General features: G+C 42.8%; 3 protein-coding genes across 3 annotated transcripts in view; 1 reads left to right on the forward strand and 2 right to left on the reverse strand.

Moving 5' to 3' along the window:
* The window catches only part of reln (reelin), a 98,113-nt gene extending 89,735 nt beyond the window's left edge, over positions 1 to 8,378 (forward strand). Inside the window, exons 59-64 of the mRNA XM_039615723.1 lie at positions 428 to 589; positions 679 to 836; positions 981 to 1,206; positions 1,368 to 1,565; positions 2,038 to 2,136; positions 6,915 to 8,378. Coding sequence (XP_039471657.1) covers positions 428 to 589; positions 679 to 836; positions 981 to 1,206; positions 1,368 to 1,565; positions 2,038 to 2,136; positions 6,915 to 7,011 — 940 coding nt within the window. The 3' untranslated portion in view covers positions 7,012 to 8,378. The remainder of the gene's footprint in view (positions 1 to 427; positions 590 to 678; positions 837 to 980; positions 1,207 to 1,367; positions 1,566 to 2,037; positions 2,137 to 6,914) is intronic.
* A 2,251-nt stretch (positions 8,379 to 10,629) lies between these two features.
* On the reverse strand, positions 10,630 to 11,576 carry bncr (bouncer). Its single transcript, XM_031755750.2, has 2 exons — positions 11,470 to 11,576; positions 10,630 to 11,352 (listed from the first exon to the last, which is right to left on the reverse strand). The coding sequence occupies exons 1-2, from the start codon at positions 11,490 to 11,492 to the stop codon at positions 10,896 to 10,898; spliced, it is 480 nt and encodes a 159-aa protein (XP_031611610.1). The 5' UTR covers positions 11,493 to 11,576; the 3' UTR covers positions 10,630 to 10,895.
* Positions 11,577 to 11,643: 67 nt separating this feature from the next.
* Positions 11,644 to 14,221, reverse strand: LOC116332700 (small integral membrane protein 29-like). Its single transcript, XM_031755744.2, has 5 exons — positions 14,095 to 14,221; positions 13,710 to 13,970; positions 13,586 to 13,611; positions 13,392 to 13,500; positions 11,644 to 11,963 (listed from the first exon to the last, which is right to left on the reverse strand). Exons 2-5 carry the CDS (start codon positions 13,842 to 13,844, stop codon positions 11,910 to 11,912), a joined length of 324 nt encoding a protein of 107 aa, XP_031611604.1. The 5' UTR covers positions 13,845 to 13,970; positions 14,095 to 14,221; the 3' UTR covers positions 11,644 to 11,909.
* Positions 14,222 to 14,281: the final 60 nt, after the last annotated feature.

A 14,281-nucleotide genomic window follows, 5' to 3' on the forward strand; every position in this document is an offset into this window, starting at 1 on the left:
TAAATGTGCAGCACCCTCAAGCTCTGTGCCATCATTTAGTCACCAATAAAATTGCAATGAGTTGCAGGATGTGAAAAAAGTCAATGCAATCCCCAGACGGCAGCAATTCTGTCCTATCTTCACTTGCACGACTGAGCTGTTTAGCATGCTTTTACATCAGGGGACACCTTTGTGTAGCTAAGCGTGTCCAGTGTTGGATGGTTTTTTCGGTAGAGTTGATTAAATGTAAGTCTGCTCTGCTAACATTATCTCAGGATTTCGTTGCCCTCTGTTTTATTTTTAATTTATTAAATTAAAAAAAAAAAGTATATTTTGGGGGCCCTGTATTAATCCAATATTGCCACACAAAATATTGCAACACCATGCTGTATGAATTTATTCCCCTCACTCCTAGTATCTACTGTATATCATCTGTTTCCCTTCTTAGGTCTGACTCATGGCAGCTGGTGCAGTCAGAGTGCCTCCCTTCATCAGTTAACAACGTGGGCTGTTCCCCTTTCCAATTCCACGAATCCACAATCTATAGTCCAGTCAACAGCTCAACATGGACCAGGGTCACTGTCCAGCTACCAGATCATGTCTCCTCAGGGTACACACTCTTTTTTTAAAGTGATACATATCAACAGCTCTTTACGTTGCAGTAGTAAGAGGCTTTTGTGATTTGTCCTATATTTCCAGAGCTACCCAGTTCCGCTGGATTCAAAAGGATGGAACAGGAGAGCGGCAGAGTTGGGCAGTGGACCATGTTTACATCGGCGAGGCCTGCCCGGGGCTCTGCAGTGGCCACGGCTACTGTACTAGTGGAGTAGTCTGCATTTGTGATGAGGGGCACCATGGTATGTTCAGTGTATCAGAGACACAGCTTTTTTTTAATCAGTTGAATTGTTAAGCAGAAATAGGCTCTGTGAAGTAACATGATGTAGAAAAAGGTCAAAGGGACTAAATATTTGTCTCTTCCCCTCTGCTTCTTACTCCAACAGGTGACGATTGCTCCCTCTCCAGCAGTGACCTGCCCAGCTCCATCAAGGACAACTTTGAATCAGGCAGCGTGTCTCAGGAGAGCTGGCAGCTGATCCAGGGTGGTGGAGTGGGTAGTGGATGTGGGCAGCTGTCACCGCACGCCCACGGAGACTCACTCTACTTTAATGGCTGTAAGATGAGGCAGGCAGTTACTAAACCGCTGGACCTCACTAGAGCTAGGTACAGGTACTACCAAAACATAAATAAACTCACTACATACAGATACAGGCCAATTTGCTTCAGTCAGAAGCACAAAAAATTGTTTTTCCACAGAATATTCTGTTCTGTAAACCTTGGAAATGTCTTTTTTCTAATCTTTTTTATTCCTTTCTTCTCTTCCTTTACAGTAAGATCATGTTTGTGCTGCAGATCGGCAGCGTGGCACAGACGGAAAGCTGTAACATAGCTTTAGATCAAGCTGACACAGTTGACCGGGCCGTGCTGCTACAATACAGCATCAATAATGGAGTCAGCTGGCATGTAATCGCCCAGCACCAGCCCAAAGACTTCATAAAGGCTCAGAGAGTTTCCTACAACATTCCTCTGTAAGTGATGCACACAAATCCAGAAACACATTGTTATATACTTAATTTAAATGGAGCAATTCTTCATTAATGCACGGTTTTATAGGATTTTTTGTATTTGGCCTTTTAAATGTTTAACTAATACCGTGTGCTTTTTATTTCATCATTAATAAAGTGCAATGATTTTCTTAGTTTTAATAACCCTCCGCAGCAGCTAGTAAGTCATACAACATTCATGTTATTAATTCTTAATAACTACTATGCTCTAAAACGTAAACGTTTCTGAGAAGTGGCCTTTTATTCATCTGGGAACTTTTAACTCTATTTATAACAAATGAATAGTTGAAAAAACTCTGTAAGGTAGTAAGTACAGTGTGTTTAATAAACAGTTACTTGCATGATAAACGCCATTAGGTTGGTGTAACACTGATATAAACCCTGACAAACTTGTTGCCCCTCACTGACACTTCAATCATTTCCATGGTCTCTCCAGTGAGGCGAGGGTTAAAGGGGTGATGCTGCGATGGTGGCAGCCAAGACACGATGGTGCAGGACACGACCAGTGGGCGTTGGACCATGTGGAAGTAGTTCTGTGAGTACCCAATTCCCAGCTGGCATCTGGCTCTTTCCTACCCCCACCCAAACTGGCCCCCCACAGAGCCCTGATCTGCCCCCGACGCTACCTTTGCCTCAGACTCAACTGTACAAATGGTTCCCTCTGCACTCCACCCTATCACAGATAGAGATAGCACAAAGGTGTGCACTGATTGCCACCCACAACTAAACTCCTGAGAAATCACTTTCTTTTATATGCTAATCACAGCTTCTGGTGTCAGGCAATCAGGGCACAAATTTTAGTGCAGCATGCTTTGCGGTGATGGGTAATGTCTGTGGATGGCTGTTCTGTGTTCAGCAGATCAACGCCTGCTGTTAAGTCATCATATTTTCAGTGTTTTGTAGAATCCATGCATCTTCCACGCAAACAGCTGATCAATAATTTTTTTTCCACTGAGTTGTCAAGAAGCAGTTACAACATATTATACACCTTGTGTCATTTATTTTTTCACTAAATCTCTTATTAAATGGAAATCACGTTTACATATCCACCCTTGATTTACCGTTACTATCACCATTTTGCAGTTATCTGTCCCTTGTGCATCACTGTTCAGATTCTCCGTGAGGTCCTAAACACAGACTGTATATAAATGATGGATGTAGCCTACTGATCTGAGACCTAAGCCTGCATTTTTTTTTTGTAATGCCCATCAGTAATGGGTTTGTGGTCATACATGTACATATATGTGTGTATCTGGGTTTCCAAGATGCATCCCTGCTGTCATCATTTTTCTCCATGGGATTTTTCTCTCACCAAAATAGGACAGTGGAAGATGAATTTTTGCAGGAACATAGGAGAGGTAGGATAGAATTTCACTTAGACAACATGAATGTATGGATACATTCTGCCTTATATGATGGTGGTGATGTAATGGTGTGGGAGATATTTTCTTGGCATTTTGTGCCTTCTGGTATTAATTGAGCATTATTTAAATGCCACAGCCTACCTGAGTATTTTGCTGATCACGACCATCCCTTTATGACCAGCGTGGACCGATCTTCTAATCGCTGCTGCCACCAGTATAACATGCTATGTCACAGAGCTCACATCATCTCAAACTGGTTTCCAGAACTCTACAACGAGTTCACTGTACTCACATGGCCTCCACAGTCACCACATGGAGTGGAAGATTTTCATCATGGATATGAAGCTGGTAAATGTGCAGCAACTGTGTGATGTTGTCATGTCAGTATAGACCCATTGTTAAATCTATGCTATGAAGAATTAAGGCAGTTCTGAAGGCCAAAGGGGATCCAACCCAGTACTAGCTAGGTGCCCAGTGAGTTTACCAGTACAGCTGCTCTCTGTGTTTGTGCTTTTATCACTAGTTTTCTTTAATATATGATGCTTGTTTGTAAATTATGATCTGACCTAAGGTACACTAGAAAATAAGATGTGGTTTGCATCATTCGATGCTATCTTGAAGTTAGCAAGTCGCTACCTTGTGGGCTAGGAACACAATGCTCAGCTCAAGGCTTTAAAATGAGCAGGACTCTGCAAACTACTTTCAGTGCAGCTACATCCGTCTTTAGCACGGTCTGTGGTTCTGAGATGATTCTTGTTGTGAATGGCACTCTATAAAAAAATGCAACTGAAATCATCCACATGTGGTACAGATGGAGAACAGGATCGTTCTTGTCTTCCATGTAAAACAGAGGAAAGTGTGATGGCCACTTCACATCTATTAAAAAGTGTCTTTTTGTTCCGCTGTGAACTCACAGTCTGACCAGTCTTCTTTGTTTTTAGGTGTCACATCCATTTCATCTAAAAACTACATTACTGTATTTCTTTCTTTTAGGTAATGCGCTGTTCTTAAATTTGATTTCACTGAACTTGTGGATACTGAACCTTTTCACTGATTGTTTTTCTCTGTCTTTCGTTCCCATTTTCTACATGTGTGTTACATTGTAGCTCATAACCTGGATGAGTCTGTTTTAAGTCGATTCCAGTGTTTAAATCTAATGACAGGCTTTTTTTTCTTTTTCTTTTTTTTAAATGGAGAAGTGGAGATTCTGCAGGGCACTGAAGATATCATGAACATGGTCTATAGCACATTGTTAAGCATGTTCAATACATTCTCTGCATGTTGTTCTGGGAAATAGCTTAAATTCCCTCACATGCAGGTGCTGATTGGTCATTCAGATGTTCAACCAAAGCATTTCAGATGGTGCATACAACAGCCATGTGGTTTCCAGATTATGCAAAGTTGCACACAAACACAAATGACGACTCATAAAGACACACACATTTATGCCTAACCTGAGCTGTCCCTGGTCTACATGGCCGCGACCTGTCCCACTCCCTCCTTTGCACTCGCTCGGTTTCAACAGTGTCTGCTGAAAGGAGTGACCGCGATCCTCACATTTTGCTCTGTTGTTTATTTCTCTCTGTTCACCACTCCTTCGCACATTCTCCTCTCAATCCTCCTGCTCAATCTTTTTCTTTTGCTTCACACGCTTTTCCTCCCTGCCTCCTTGCTCCCCTCCCCTCACCAATGCCTTCGATCATGCGGTCATGCTCGCTCCTTTTGCTTGTGCCACATTTATATTCCTACCGTACTTCCGCATCTTCTTCCTCCTCTTTTCCTTTCTTCCCGTCTTTCCCCTTTCTTTCCCTGTTTGTCTTACCATTTTGGCATACAATGGATGGATTACTGCTGTGTGTCTTGCTCTCTTTCTTCACCTCTGCCTGTGGTTATATCTCCATCTTACATCTCTCTACTGTTTCCTCACTTGTTCTGCCTACTCTTTTGTTCTACATTTTCTTTCATGTTTTTTGTTTCCTTCCTCACTCTCTCTGTCTTTCCCACGCTTTCTTGTTTCTTCCTTGAACCTCTGACTATCTTTCTGCCTTCCTCTCTTCCTCCCTTCTCCCCACTTTGGGCCCCTCGCCTCCCCAGGCTGGGGCTCATACCCTCCCAGACCTTTCTACGAGACAGCACTCCCTTCCTACTGCCTCTCCCCTCTCGCGCTCTAACCTCTGCTCTCTTCTGTATTCTGCTCCCTCTGGCATGGCTGTAGTGTCAGGTAAGTTCTCCGCCTCTTCCTGAATGCAGCCCCCTCCCTCATCCTCCTCCCAGCCCCTTTTGTTCTCCCTATTACACCGCAGACACCCTTGATTTCACATACACACCGCAGCCCTCGCCATCACCACCATGGTCATCTCCATGCCCTCTCCAACACGTAAGCCCCCACAGGCAGGTCAAAGGGCAGGTCAGCTGCTCACAGTGTTCAGCTGGAGGCTCGCTGATAAAATGACCCAACACACAGTTTTTAAAAGACAGCTCTTAGCACAGGGAGTACAACAATATTCATGAAAATTCAGTGGATGGATGGATAAACAAATCCTGAACAGTGCTGGTAAATTTTCTGCTGACATGCATTTTTTTTTTTTTTTGGTAAATGGTTCGACACAAGGTCACAAAAGTTCCAAATAAAGCGGCTATGATTTGAATATGCAATCACTGCGGCATTTAAATGTAACAATTTACATGCACAAATGTCAATGGTAGTGTGTTTGTGTGTATATGTGTGATGTAATCCATCACTATACTTGTATCTGTCTGTTTTGTTCTTGCTGCCACCTCAACAACAGGCTGCTGATTCACAAGCAGACCTGAAAAAGATTACTGTTTGCTGAAGTTTATTTATTATCACACAAGCCTCAGCAGTGAATGACGATGTATCTTTTCTTCCATTCATACATCAGCATCAGTTGCAGTGCAGGGCATCTCACATCCTTATCCTCAAATGAACTCACAGCTGACCAGAGTTTCATTAGACTGCTCCGTCCTTGCATGGCTTTAACGGATCGACTGTCGCGATAGCCCTCCATCGTTTTATTTTTCATTCATGGCTGTCTGTCCGAGGACGACGACAACATAACTCTGAGCCAGGAGCTTCCTCCTCACTTCTTTCTGGTTTCTGACCACAAGTCAGAAACACACCAGCATGCACACGTGCTCTCAAACACACACATTGCTACCATTCGCCTGTACAGCATCAACCATCACACCCACTGGCATCTACCTACCTCGCACTATCCTTCCTGCCCCCCTCCCTTCCCCCCTGCTTCGCAGAGGCCCCCCCTGCCTGCCCTGGCTGCACTCCTGGCTCACTGGCACCGCCCTGCTGGATGGAAGAGGCAATGAACAGGCTAAGCAAGAATGATCTACTGCAGCTTTTCTCTGTTACTTAGATTTAAAACCACCCGTTCCCCCTCACCACCCTGCACTTTATGGCTTTTTAAAATTATTTTTAAAATTCTTATTATTTTGTTTCCTCTGACCTCAAACACTCAGTGTCAGAGTTTCTCCCTAGTATATGTTTTAGTGTGTCTGTAGACTCCTGTGTCTTCTGTCTTGTCGTGTTACATTTGGTCTAGTCGATGGATACATGTAGCTAATTGTAGTGCCATATTCACCATCTAGCTGCCTCTCATTTGTGCAGAGTGTAATGAAATCTAGTAGCGCCACCCATTCTCTGAGCTGTGGGATCCATGCAGTCGTTGAGTGTTTGAGGTTGTGGTTGAAACGTGACTTAAAAAAAAAAATAGCCAGCATGACTCTGGATGTGAGAGAGTGCGGAAGCTGCATTCGGCCATTTGTGCGTGTGAGTGCATGGTTTCGAGTGCGTGCATGGGAATGTGTGATTTTTGCAGCAGCTCTTTACTCTGTCGCTAACGTTCACACCCCTCCTCTTTCCCTCCCTCTGTTTTTTTTTTTTTTTTTTTTTACTGTCTTTGTATCCCTGCAGCACACGTAAACAGAACTACATGATGAACTTTGCCAGACAGACCGGCATGCGTCACTACTATAGCCGCAAGAGGCGGGCACTGCAGCGCCGTGCTTGAACCCAGCGAGTAGGGATTTCATCCTCTGACGTGCCAACCACACATCGACCTGCCACACACCATCCTTATTCTCATCCTGTTGAGACCCATCCAGTGGATTCCAGTCAGCCTTAGAGTTCCCTCGCCCATCTTTACCCACCCCTCTGCCACAAACACGGGACATCCAATCAGTTTACGCTCCAGCCAATCAAGGCCTTCCCAAACCCATGGGTCGGCGGGATTGAAACTCAGAAGGAAGGAGTGAAGAGGCTGTTTTGTTTACTTGTTCCCATGGGATGGTCGGGATTTCTAGTTGTTTTGTAATTGTTGCTGTGGTTCCTCCGATTCCCATTCCCACCTGCTCTACCCTTCCCTCTGGGTCCCAGCCCCCTCCCTCTACCCCTTCTTCACCTTCTCCCTTCTTTTCCTGCCGCACTGTGAAATTGAGAGATAATATATCACTGCTGAACTGACCAGCCGTTTGGAGAGCAGCCTCCCAGTTCCACTGAGCCACCGGGTGGGAGGACCGCTCCACCGCTGCCAACCAGTACACCCGGAGAGAACGACTGCAATGATGATGCTGACCATTAGGAGGAATGATGGTGATCAAGCCCTAAGAAGAAAAGAAAAAAAAGAAAAAAAGCAAAGAAAAAGGAAAAAAAAAGTACTGTGTTCTTGCTGTTCTGTGTGTCTGTGGGTTCTTTTTTGTGATGAGTTGACTGTGGTGTTCTCTTCGTTTGTTCGTTCGTTTTATACTAATTCATATGCTTTTAAGGGGGCGGGGAGGGGAGGGTCGGTTTGTGCTGGGTGCTGGGTTCTGTTTCCTTTTCCTCGTTTATCCACATCGGGGCGGGGCAAGAAAAGCCCCGGCTCCACACGAAGAAGAAGCAAAAGAACGATTTGCAGACGACGGAAAGGAGAAAATAAGGAGAGAGAAAAAAAGAAAAAGACTGAACAGCAATTGTTTTTTTTTTTTTTTTATCATTTTTTTTATATATGTTGGTTTCCGAAAAATACAGATATTTATGGTAAATGGTTCTTCACGTGACCTATTTAAGATGCACTGTGCGTGAAATCTGTATGTTTTTTCTAGTGTTAAGTTATTAGGCAGTCGAGTCAGGCTCTCGGACTGCATCATCTCCCCTCTTCCTTCACTTCCCTCTTCTCTTGTGCTGTTTCCCCCTCACCCCTTCCTCTCTCTGCTGATTTCTGATACCTGGAGGTGAGGCTCTATTAGTGTTGTTTTTTGAAGTCTGTGTAATATGGACCCTCTGCCCTCAGTGTAACTTCAGTATAGCAATCTCCTGTATATATATGTATATCCACTATGGGGAGACCCAGCAGCCTTATAAAAGGGAAATAAAGAACTGTCCAAACCTCATACTGTACACATTGCTTCAGCTGCTCTCTTTCATTCCTGCAAAATAAGCCTGGATTTTGTTTGCTTTAGACTTCACCCTTTGCCCATTTGTGGCTCTCGCTCTCAGATCCCAACAAAGATTGAAAGCCATGTATGGCTGACCCTAAATTATCTATTATATACATATCAGTAGTTAAGAAAGATGCAAGCCAGTGAGTGGCTCCTAAATGTGTACTTAATTCAGTGATAGAACTCAATGGCATAAAGAAATCACTGGAAACTGACACGTGAGAGTAGGAATCAGTTAATTGTTTTGATTTTCTGTAAAATTATGACAATAAGAAAAATACAGAACATAACCATCCTTGCCTCATATCTGTGCGACTTCATATGTGAAAGAAGCATGTGTGAAAACATTCAAAAGGCATCAAATTTGACAATTTATTCAAATATTTATTCAGAGAAATATAAAAACAAAACACCTGTTTAAAAAAAAAAAAATAAGCCATCGATCCAACCGGGGTTGTAGTGGGCTGGAACCTGGCTGATGATGATGGGCAAGAGGTGGTGTACATCTTGGATATGTAGCCAAATTTAATAAGACATTTATGATAAAATTCTCTCTTTCACCTGAGTGCACACCTCAGTGTCTTCAGACTGGGTGTTCACCACACATCATTGCAGACCTTCAGCCTTACTCCAGGCTCAGGCTGCAGCAAGTCTTCTGAGCATGTTCATCAACGTCTGTATTCACAAACCATCACCGATCATCACCCACACTGTTACAAGTGTTAAAGTGAGACAGAGGGGTTCCAGTGTGATGTTCAGGCACGAGTTACAGTACGGCTGATCACAGCAGCTGTAGCTCACGGTGTAGGTTGTCCCCTTGAAGTGGACTTTTTGCTTCTGGCTGCAGTCTTTTTTTGCCACGCAGCCCCTGGCTGACAGGACGCTGTGGTTGCCGTAGCGGCCATCTGCCTTAAAGCACACCTTACTGGGAGGGCACTCTGTCACGACAAACTCGGGTGTCTTGTCTTTCTCCAGCATGGGGCTGTAGAAGCAAGGCAAGTTGTCACAGAGCACAGAGGGAAGGAGGAAGTAAAGCCACAAACCAGCGATATGCAGGATCTTCAACATGCTCAGGCTGCAAAGAAAAGAGAAGCATCTGTTAAACTTTGGGTAAAACACATACTTAGTGCTACAGTGGTTTAGTTTTTGCACATCTACACCAAAAGGCCAGTAGTAAAAAGAGATTTTAAATGGTTAGTTCACTAAATCAATAAATCAACTGCATTTTTCTCTCTGGGCTGCAAAGCCATTTAAAAATTAGATTTCTTTTATGCAAACCGACCAGTTAATGGAAGTCTCTCAGCTGCAGAAATGTCTCCTTCTCCTAAATATAACTGGACTAAACGACACTTGTCTCCAGAGTGACTTTGGTCAGCACAGTGAACTTTCTCCAGGCACTCTAGCTTCCTCACACAGCTCAAGGACAAGCTCATTAGGTTAACAGGTGACTGCAAATTGGCTGCAGGTGTATGAATGTGTGGTTATCCGTCTGTGTTAACCCTGCAACAGACTGGTGGCCTGTTCAGGGTGTACGCCCCCCTCCCCGCCTGGGATAAGCTCCAGCACCACCTGCAGTAAATAAGTGGACTGATGAAAAACTGAAACTCCGATACTCAAAGTGCTAAAAAAACAAAAAACAAATTTGAAAACCTCAGTAGCAACATCTTTCCACAGTTTCATAGAAGCCATTTTTTCCCCGACACCTCCAAACTGCACTGCTGTGCAGAGTGAAGCACCCCGTAAGAGGCTGAAAAGTGAAGGTGACAGGATTCATAAGTCACTGGCTCCCTTAGCCGAACTTACATGTTAGTTAGCTGCAAGTTTCTATTGTGTGGTAAAGGCTGAATTTAGATACTATATTTACCACGTTTAATAGCTCACAGATAAAATGTTACAGATTATTGAGCAACTGGGTCATAATTACTGTAAAAGAACATTACTGCTGAATTTTTCTGTGAAGTTAGTGCCATTTAAATCAATTATATTAAACAGACAGACAACACCTTCACAGCTATCGTCTTTAAAATAGGTCAACTTATACCCAATTTTAGTGTGAAGCTTCGCACAGTCTCATTTAAGAGATTTTAAGTCCAGTCAAAACGTTTCAGAGCTTCTCCTGCTGAACTCCAATCACATCACTGACTCCAGCTGGACAGGCCACACCTTTGATTATACCTGCTTGTTAAATTCACACAGAGCAGCTACACCAATAGAAGCTTAATAATGATAGTGCTTTTATTTTTTTTTTTAAACACATGCATATGGAAATAGGCATTACAGAAAGATGGTTGACAAGTCCATCTCTTTGGAGTATAAATACAAGTCACACAACACATAATGCATTTTTTAAAAATTATACAAACTTTTTTTTTTTTTTAAAGTAATGACAGACATTTGACTGAATGCCTTTCATCTTCTGAAGATTTAAGTACCAGTGGCTAACAGGACTCTCCCCAGTCTTCAACAATAAAGGTGCCTATGCATCAGTGACAGGTATTGTTGTTCTTGTGTTATTTGGACATGAATCCAAAGGCTCTTCCTTAAGACCATCTGTGTTCCCAACATGATCAACTTTTAATGCAATCAAATCCAGTAGCTTCTTCAGATTGCTGTCAGATTTGGGCGGGATGTTACACTGACTTTTACAGCAGCACGTGTAGCTGACATTGTATTTGACTCCCTGGTAAGAGACGACTTTATGGGAGCCACAGAGTTTACTGTCCACACAGCCCTGAGAAGACAAGATGTGGAAGGAGCCATAGTTGCCTCTGGAGATGGCGCAGCGCTGGTCGGGCATACACTGGCTGGTGGTTTTGGGGCAGGGCTTGCTTTTCTGCTGCAGAGGACAGTAGTAGCACAGCAGGCTATCTAGAGCCAGTGCTGGGAGGATCGCAGCTGAGACCAGCAGGACAGAGATCAAGAAGCAGCATGGACTAAACAGATGGATGCCCAGACTAATGTGAATTCACACCAAAACAATACATACTGAAATAATAGTTCCATTAAAGGCATTTATAGTTCTTAGTTATTTGCATGCATGTGCTGTTCACCTGGTCTTTCTTTGTGATCCCATCTTTTTCTGTAAAATCCCACCAAATGTGAAAACGTGTCCACTCAAGCAACCTTCAAACTCCAGCTTCTGATTGCTAATCAGAAACAGATGTTTCTTTAATGTCATTGCACACACACGTGAAAGAAGAAACACACAAATTCACACAAACAGCTTTCAAGCTTTAAACTTCCAGTTTATTGCACAGGAATAACATTTGCTTTGTCCTTTAAAATAAAACTCTGTGCAGCCTATTAAAAAAAAATAATTTCAGCTGAGGTAAAAAGGCAATGTTACATTGCCATCTGGTGTTTGCTTTAAGTCACGTTTCAACCACAACCTCTATATACACTTTGAATCCAGGCAGCAAGCTGCTGCTGTGCAGCATGTACAGCAAATGAAGATTTATTTGCTTAAATGAGTTTCTTCTGAAATTTGTGATCATGTTCCGTAGCCAGAGGAAATGGTGAGCTGTGCCTCCTTGTACAAAGGTTCCTGTGAAGAAAATCAAATTCTACATTAGCTGAAATGGTCAATGCCACCCACGTGCATCACAGGAAATGAGGGTACGAGTATGAAGTTGAAAATCGAAGTGTTAAAACTGATGTGACTGGTGGGGTACTTCACTGAATCATACACATGGGTACTGAAGGTGACAATTTAAAGTAAGACTCAAATGTAGCTGGTTCTTATATAGCACTTTTCTACTCTGCTTAAACACTAAAAGAACTTTATACTATAAGCCTCATCCACAATAGTATTTGTTTCCCTATGCTTACGTGTTTTCTATCTAATGTTCACACTCAAATGAGTACATCAGGAGGACTTTGCAGTTCAGTATCTTTCCCATAGATTCTTTGGAAGAGCTCAGGATTTAACCCACCAACCTTGGAATTGGTAGACAACCCATGCTACCTCATGGACCACAGCCCCCATAAAAGTAATGGGCAGAAATAGGTAGCCCGAGAATGAGAAAGTGAGCACATGCACAGTTAAAACAGATTCAAATAGAAGTATTAACCAGTCAAAGCAAATCAGTAGATAATAAATGACAGACGCTGCTAGCTGCAGAAAAAGTACAGCTGAAGTATAACTTACAGTTCAAATTGTTAGTGGGATGCTAACATGGTAACAAATGATACAAGAGCTGTTGTATGTGACTGATTATAGAAATTCACCAATTAACATGGACATTAGGTGTAGTTTTAAAAGGCCCTGTAGAACTGTATCTGTAGCTCCAGAAGTAGTGAATGTTATCTACAATCAGAAGGTTGGTGGTTCAATCCCTGGCTGCTCCAGTCTGCACACCAGTGAGTGCTTGGGCATGTTTCTAAATCTCCAACATGCCATCATAAGTACTTAGATAGATGGAAACATTTTATTTGTATTAATGGTGTCCCTTTTGTTCTGTGGCTATCTATTCCTACCCAGTTTAGGGTGCCTGTGGTTCTGGAGGTAGTGTGGGTTGTCTACCAGTGTGTAGGTTTGTGGTTCAAATCCCTGGCTGTTCCATTGTCCTTAAAAGACTCCTTGAGCAAGATCCTTAAGTACCTTCTGATGTGTTCATTAGAGTGGGAATGTTGGAAAGCACATCCGCATAGGAAAAAAAAAAAATGCTGTTTTAATGAATGAGGTTTGTAGTATAAAGTGGTTTGAGTGCTCAAGTAGAGCAGAAATGTGCTACATAACAACCAGTCGAGTTTATTGGACTCAATCTACTCTCTTTCGTCCCATACTTTAAGTCAGCTTTCTTCTGGTTGGCTGCCAACTGTAAACTTTGTGGGCTTTAAACTGCAGGTGGTGCGAACTGATCATATACTGACCTCAAAGATTTTTAATGTTGACGCTACATAAATGAAAATCAAAACAAACATATAAAGTCTCGTTCTAATGCCTCTGAATCTACTAGAAGAATGTGCCTACATTGAGCTCTGCATCCTCGTCCTCCCTGCCAGCATCACCCCAGTCTTCCTGTTCCTCTGCAGGGTCGTAGGTGTACAGAGGAATCAACCTATGCCGCAAATCATCCAATCTGAAAAACAGAGAAAGAGAAACCTGAACATAAAAGAACCCAAACCGAGCTTAAGATGATGCTTCAACTTCAGGAGCTACCTTACCTCATTTTTCTTCTGATATAAACAACCTAAAGAGAAGCACAAGCCAAACAGAAGTGCAATTATAATAGATGTGTAAGACATAATTTTGAAAGTAAGCTGTGCAGAAGTAGATAAACATTTTTACCACTGCCACTATACATCCAATCAGTATGAGCACAACCAAAGGGATGAGTGAGTAGTAACCAGGAAATACAGGTTTGCTAGGTGCTGGTGAAATATGGGGAGTTGTGTGGTTCGGATGCATTTCTTCCTGCTCCATCGTCCCTTTTATAGCAGCCGTCTGTGCTGTGCACCCGTGTGACACATTCAGTGCCGTGCCTTTGCTTTCATTCCCACAGAAAGACGCAAAAACAAATGTCGCCGTGGCATGTAGGATCCAGCAAATCTGTATGTACAGTACAGTAAATATTTACGTGCTCCAAACTGAACTGAAAAGGCGGCTGATTAAAGGATACTACAGCGACGCATTTTAACATATCTGCGTTTTTCTTTCTTGAATGTATTCTTACCTTATGTGCTACCTGGGGACTACCTGAACATGCATGTCGTTCTCGATTCTTTCAAGTCTTTGTGACCCACTGAAACACAGTGATCGCATTTCAACTTGCTCAATAGCATTCCTCCATGAGGAGTGTATTCAGTGTAGTGCGGTGTGTTGGTTGAACTGGACAGACGTGTTCATCAATGTTTATGATC

The sequence above is a fragment of the Oreochromis aureus genome, linkage group 7 (genome assembly GCF_013358895.1).
Source record: "Oreochromis aureus strain Israel breed Guangdong linkage group 7, ZZ_aureus, whole genome shotgun sequence".
Taxonomy (NCBI): Eukaryota; Metazoa; Chordata; class Actinopteri; order Cichliformes; family Cichlidae; genus Oreochromis; species Oreochromis aureus.

Bases quoted from the DNA above. Each gene is read 5' to 3' on its own strand.
- bncr (XM_031755750.2), bottom strand. From the start codon at position 11,492: ATGGGATCACAAAGAAAGACCAG. The intron at 11,353-11,469 runs GTGAACAGCACA...CCATCTGTTTAG, and splicing joins GGATCACAAAGAAAGACCAG to TCCATGCTGCTTCTTGATCT.
- LOC116332700 (XM_031755744.2), bottom strand. From the start codon at position 13,844: ATGGAGCAGGAAGAAATGCATCCGAACCACACAACTCCCCATATTTCA. The intron at 13,612-13,709 runs GTAAAAATGTTT...GCTTCTCTTTAG, and splicing joins TTGGATGTATAGTGGCAGTG to GTTGTTTATATCAGAAGAAA. The intron at 11,964-13,391 runs GTAGGCACATTC...TTTTCTTCACAG, and splicing joins ACGAGGATGCAGAGCTCAAT to GAACCTTTGTACAAGGAGGC.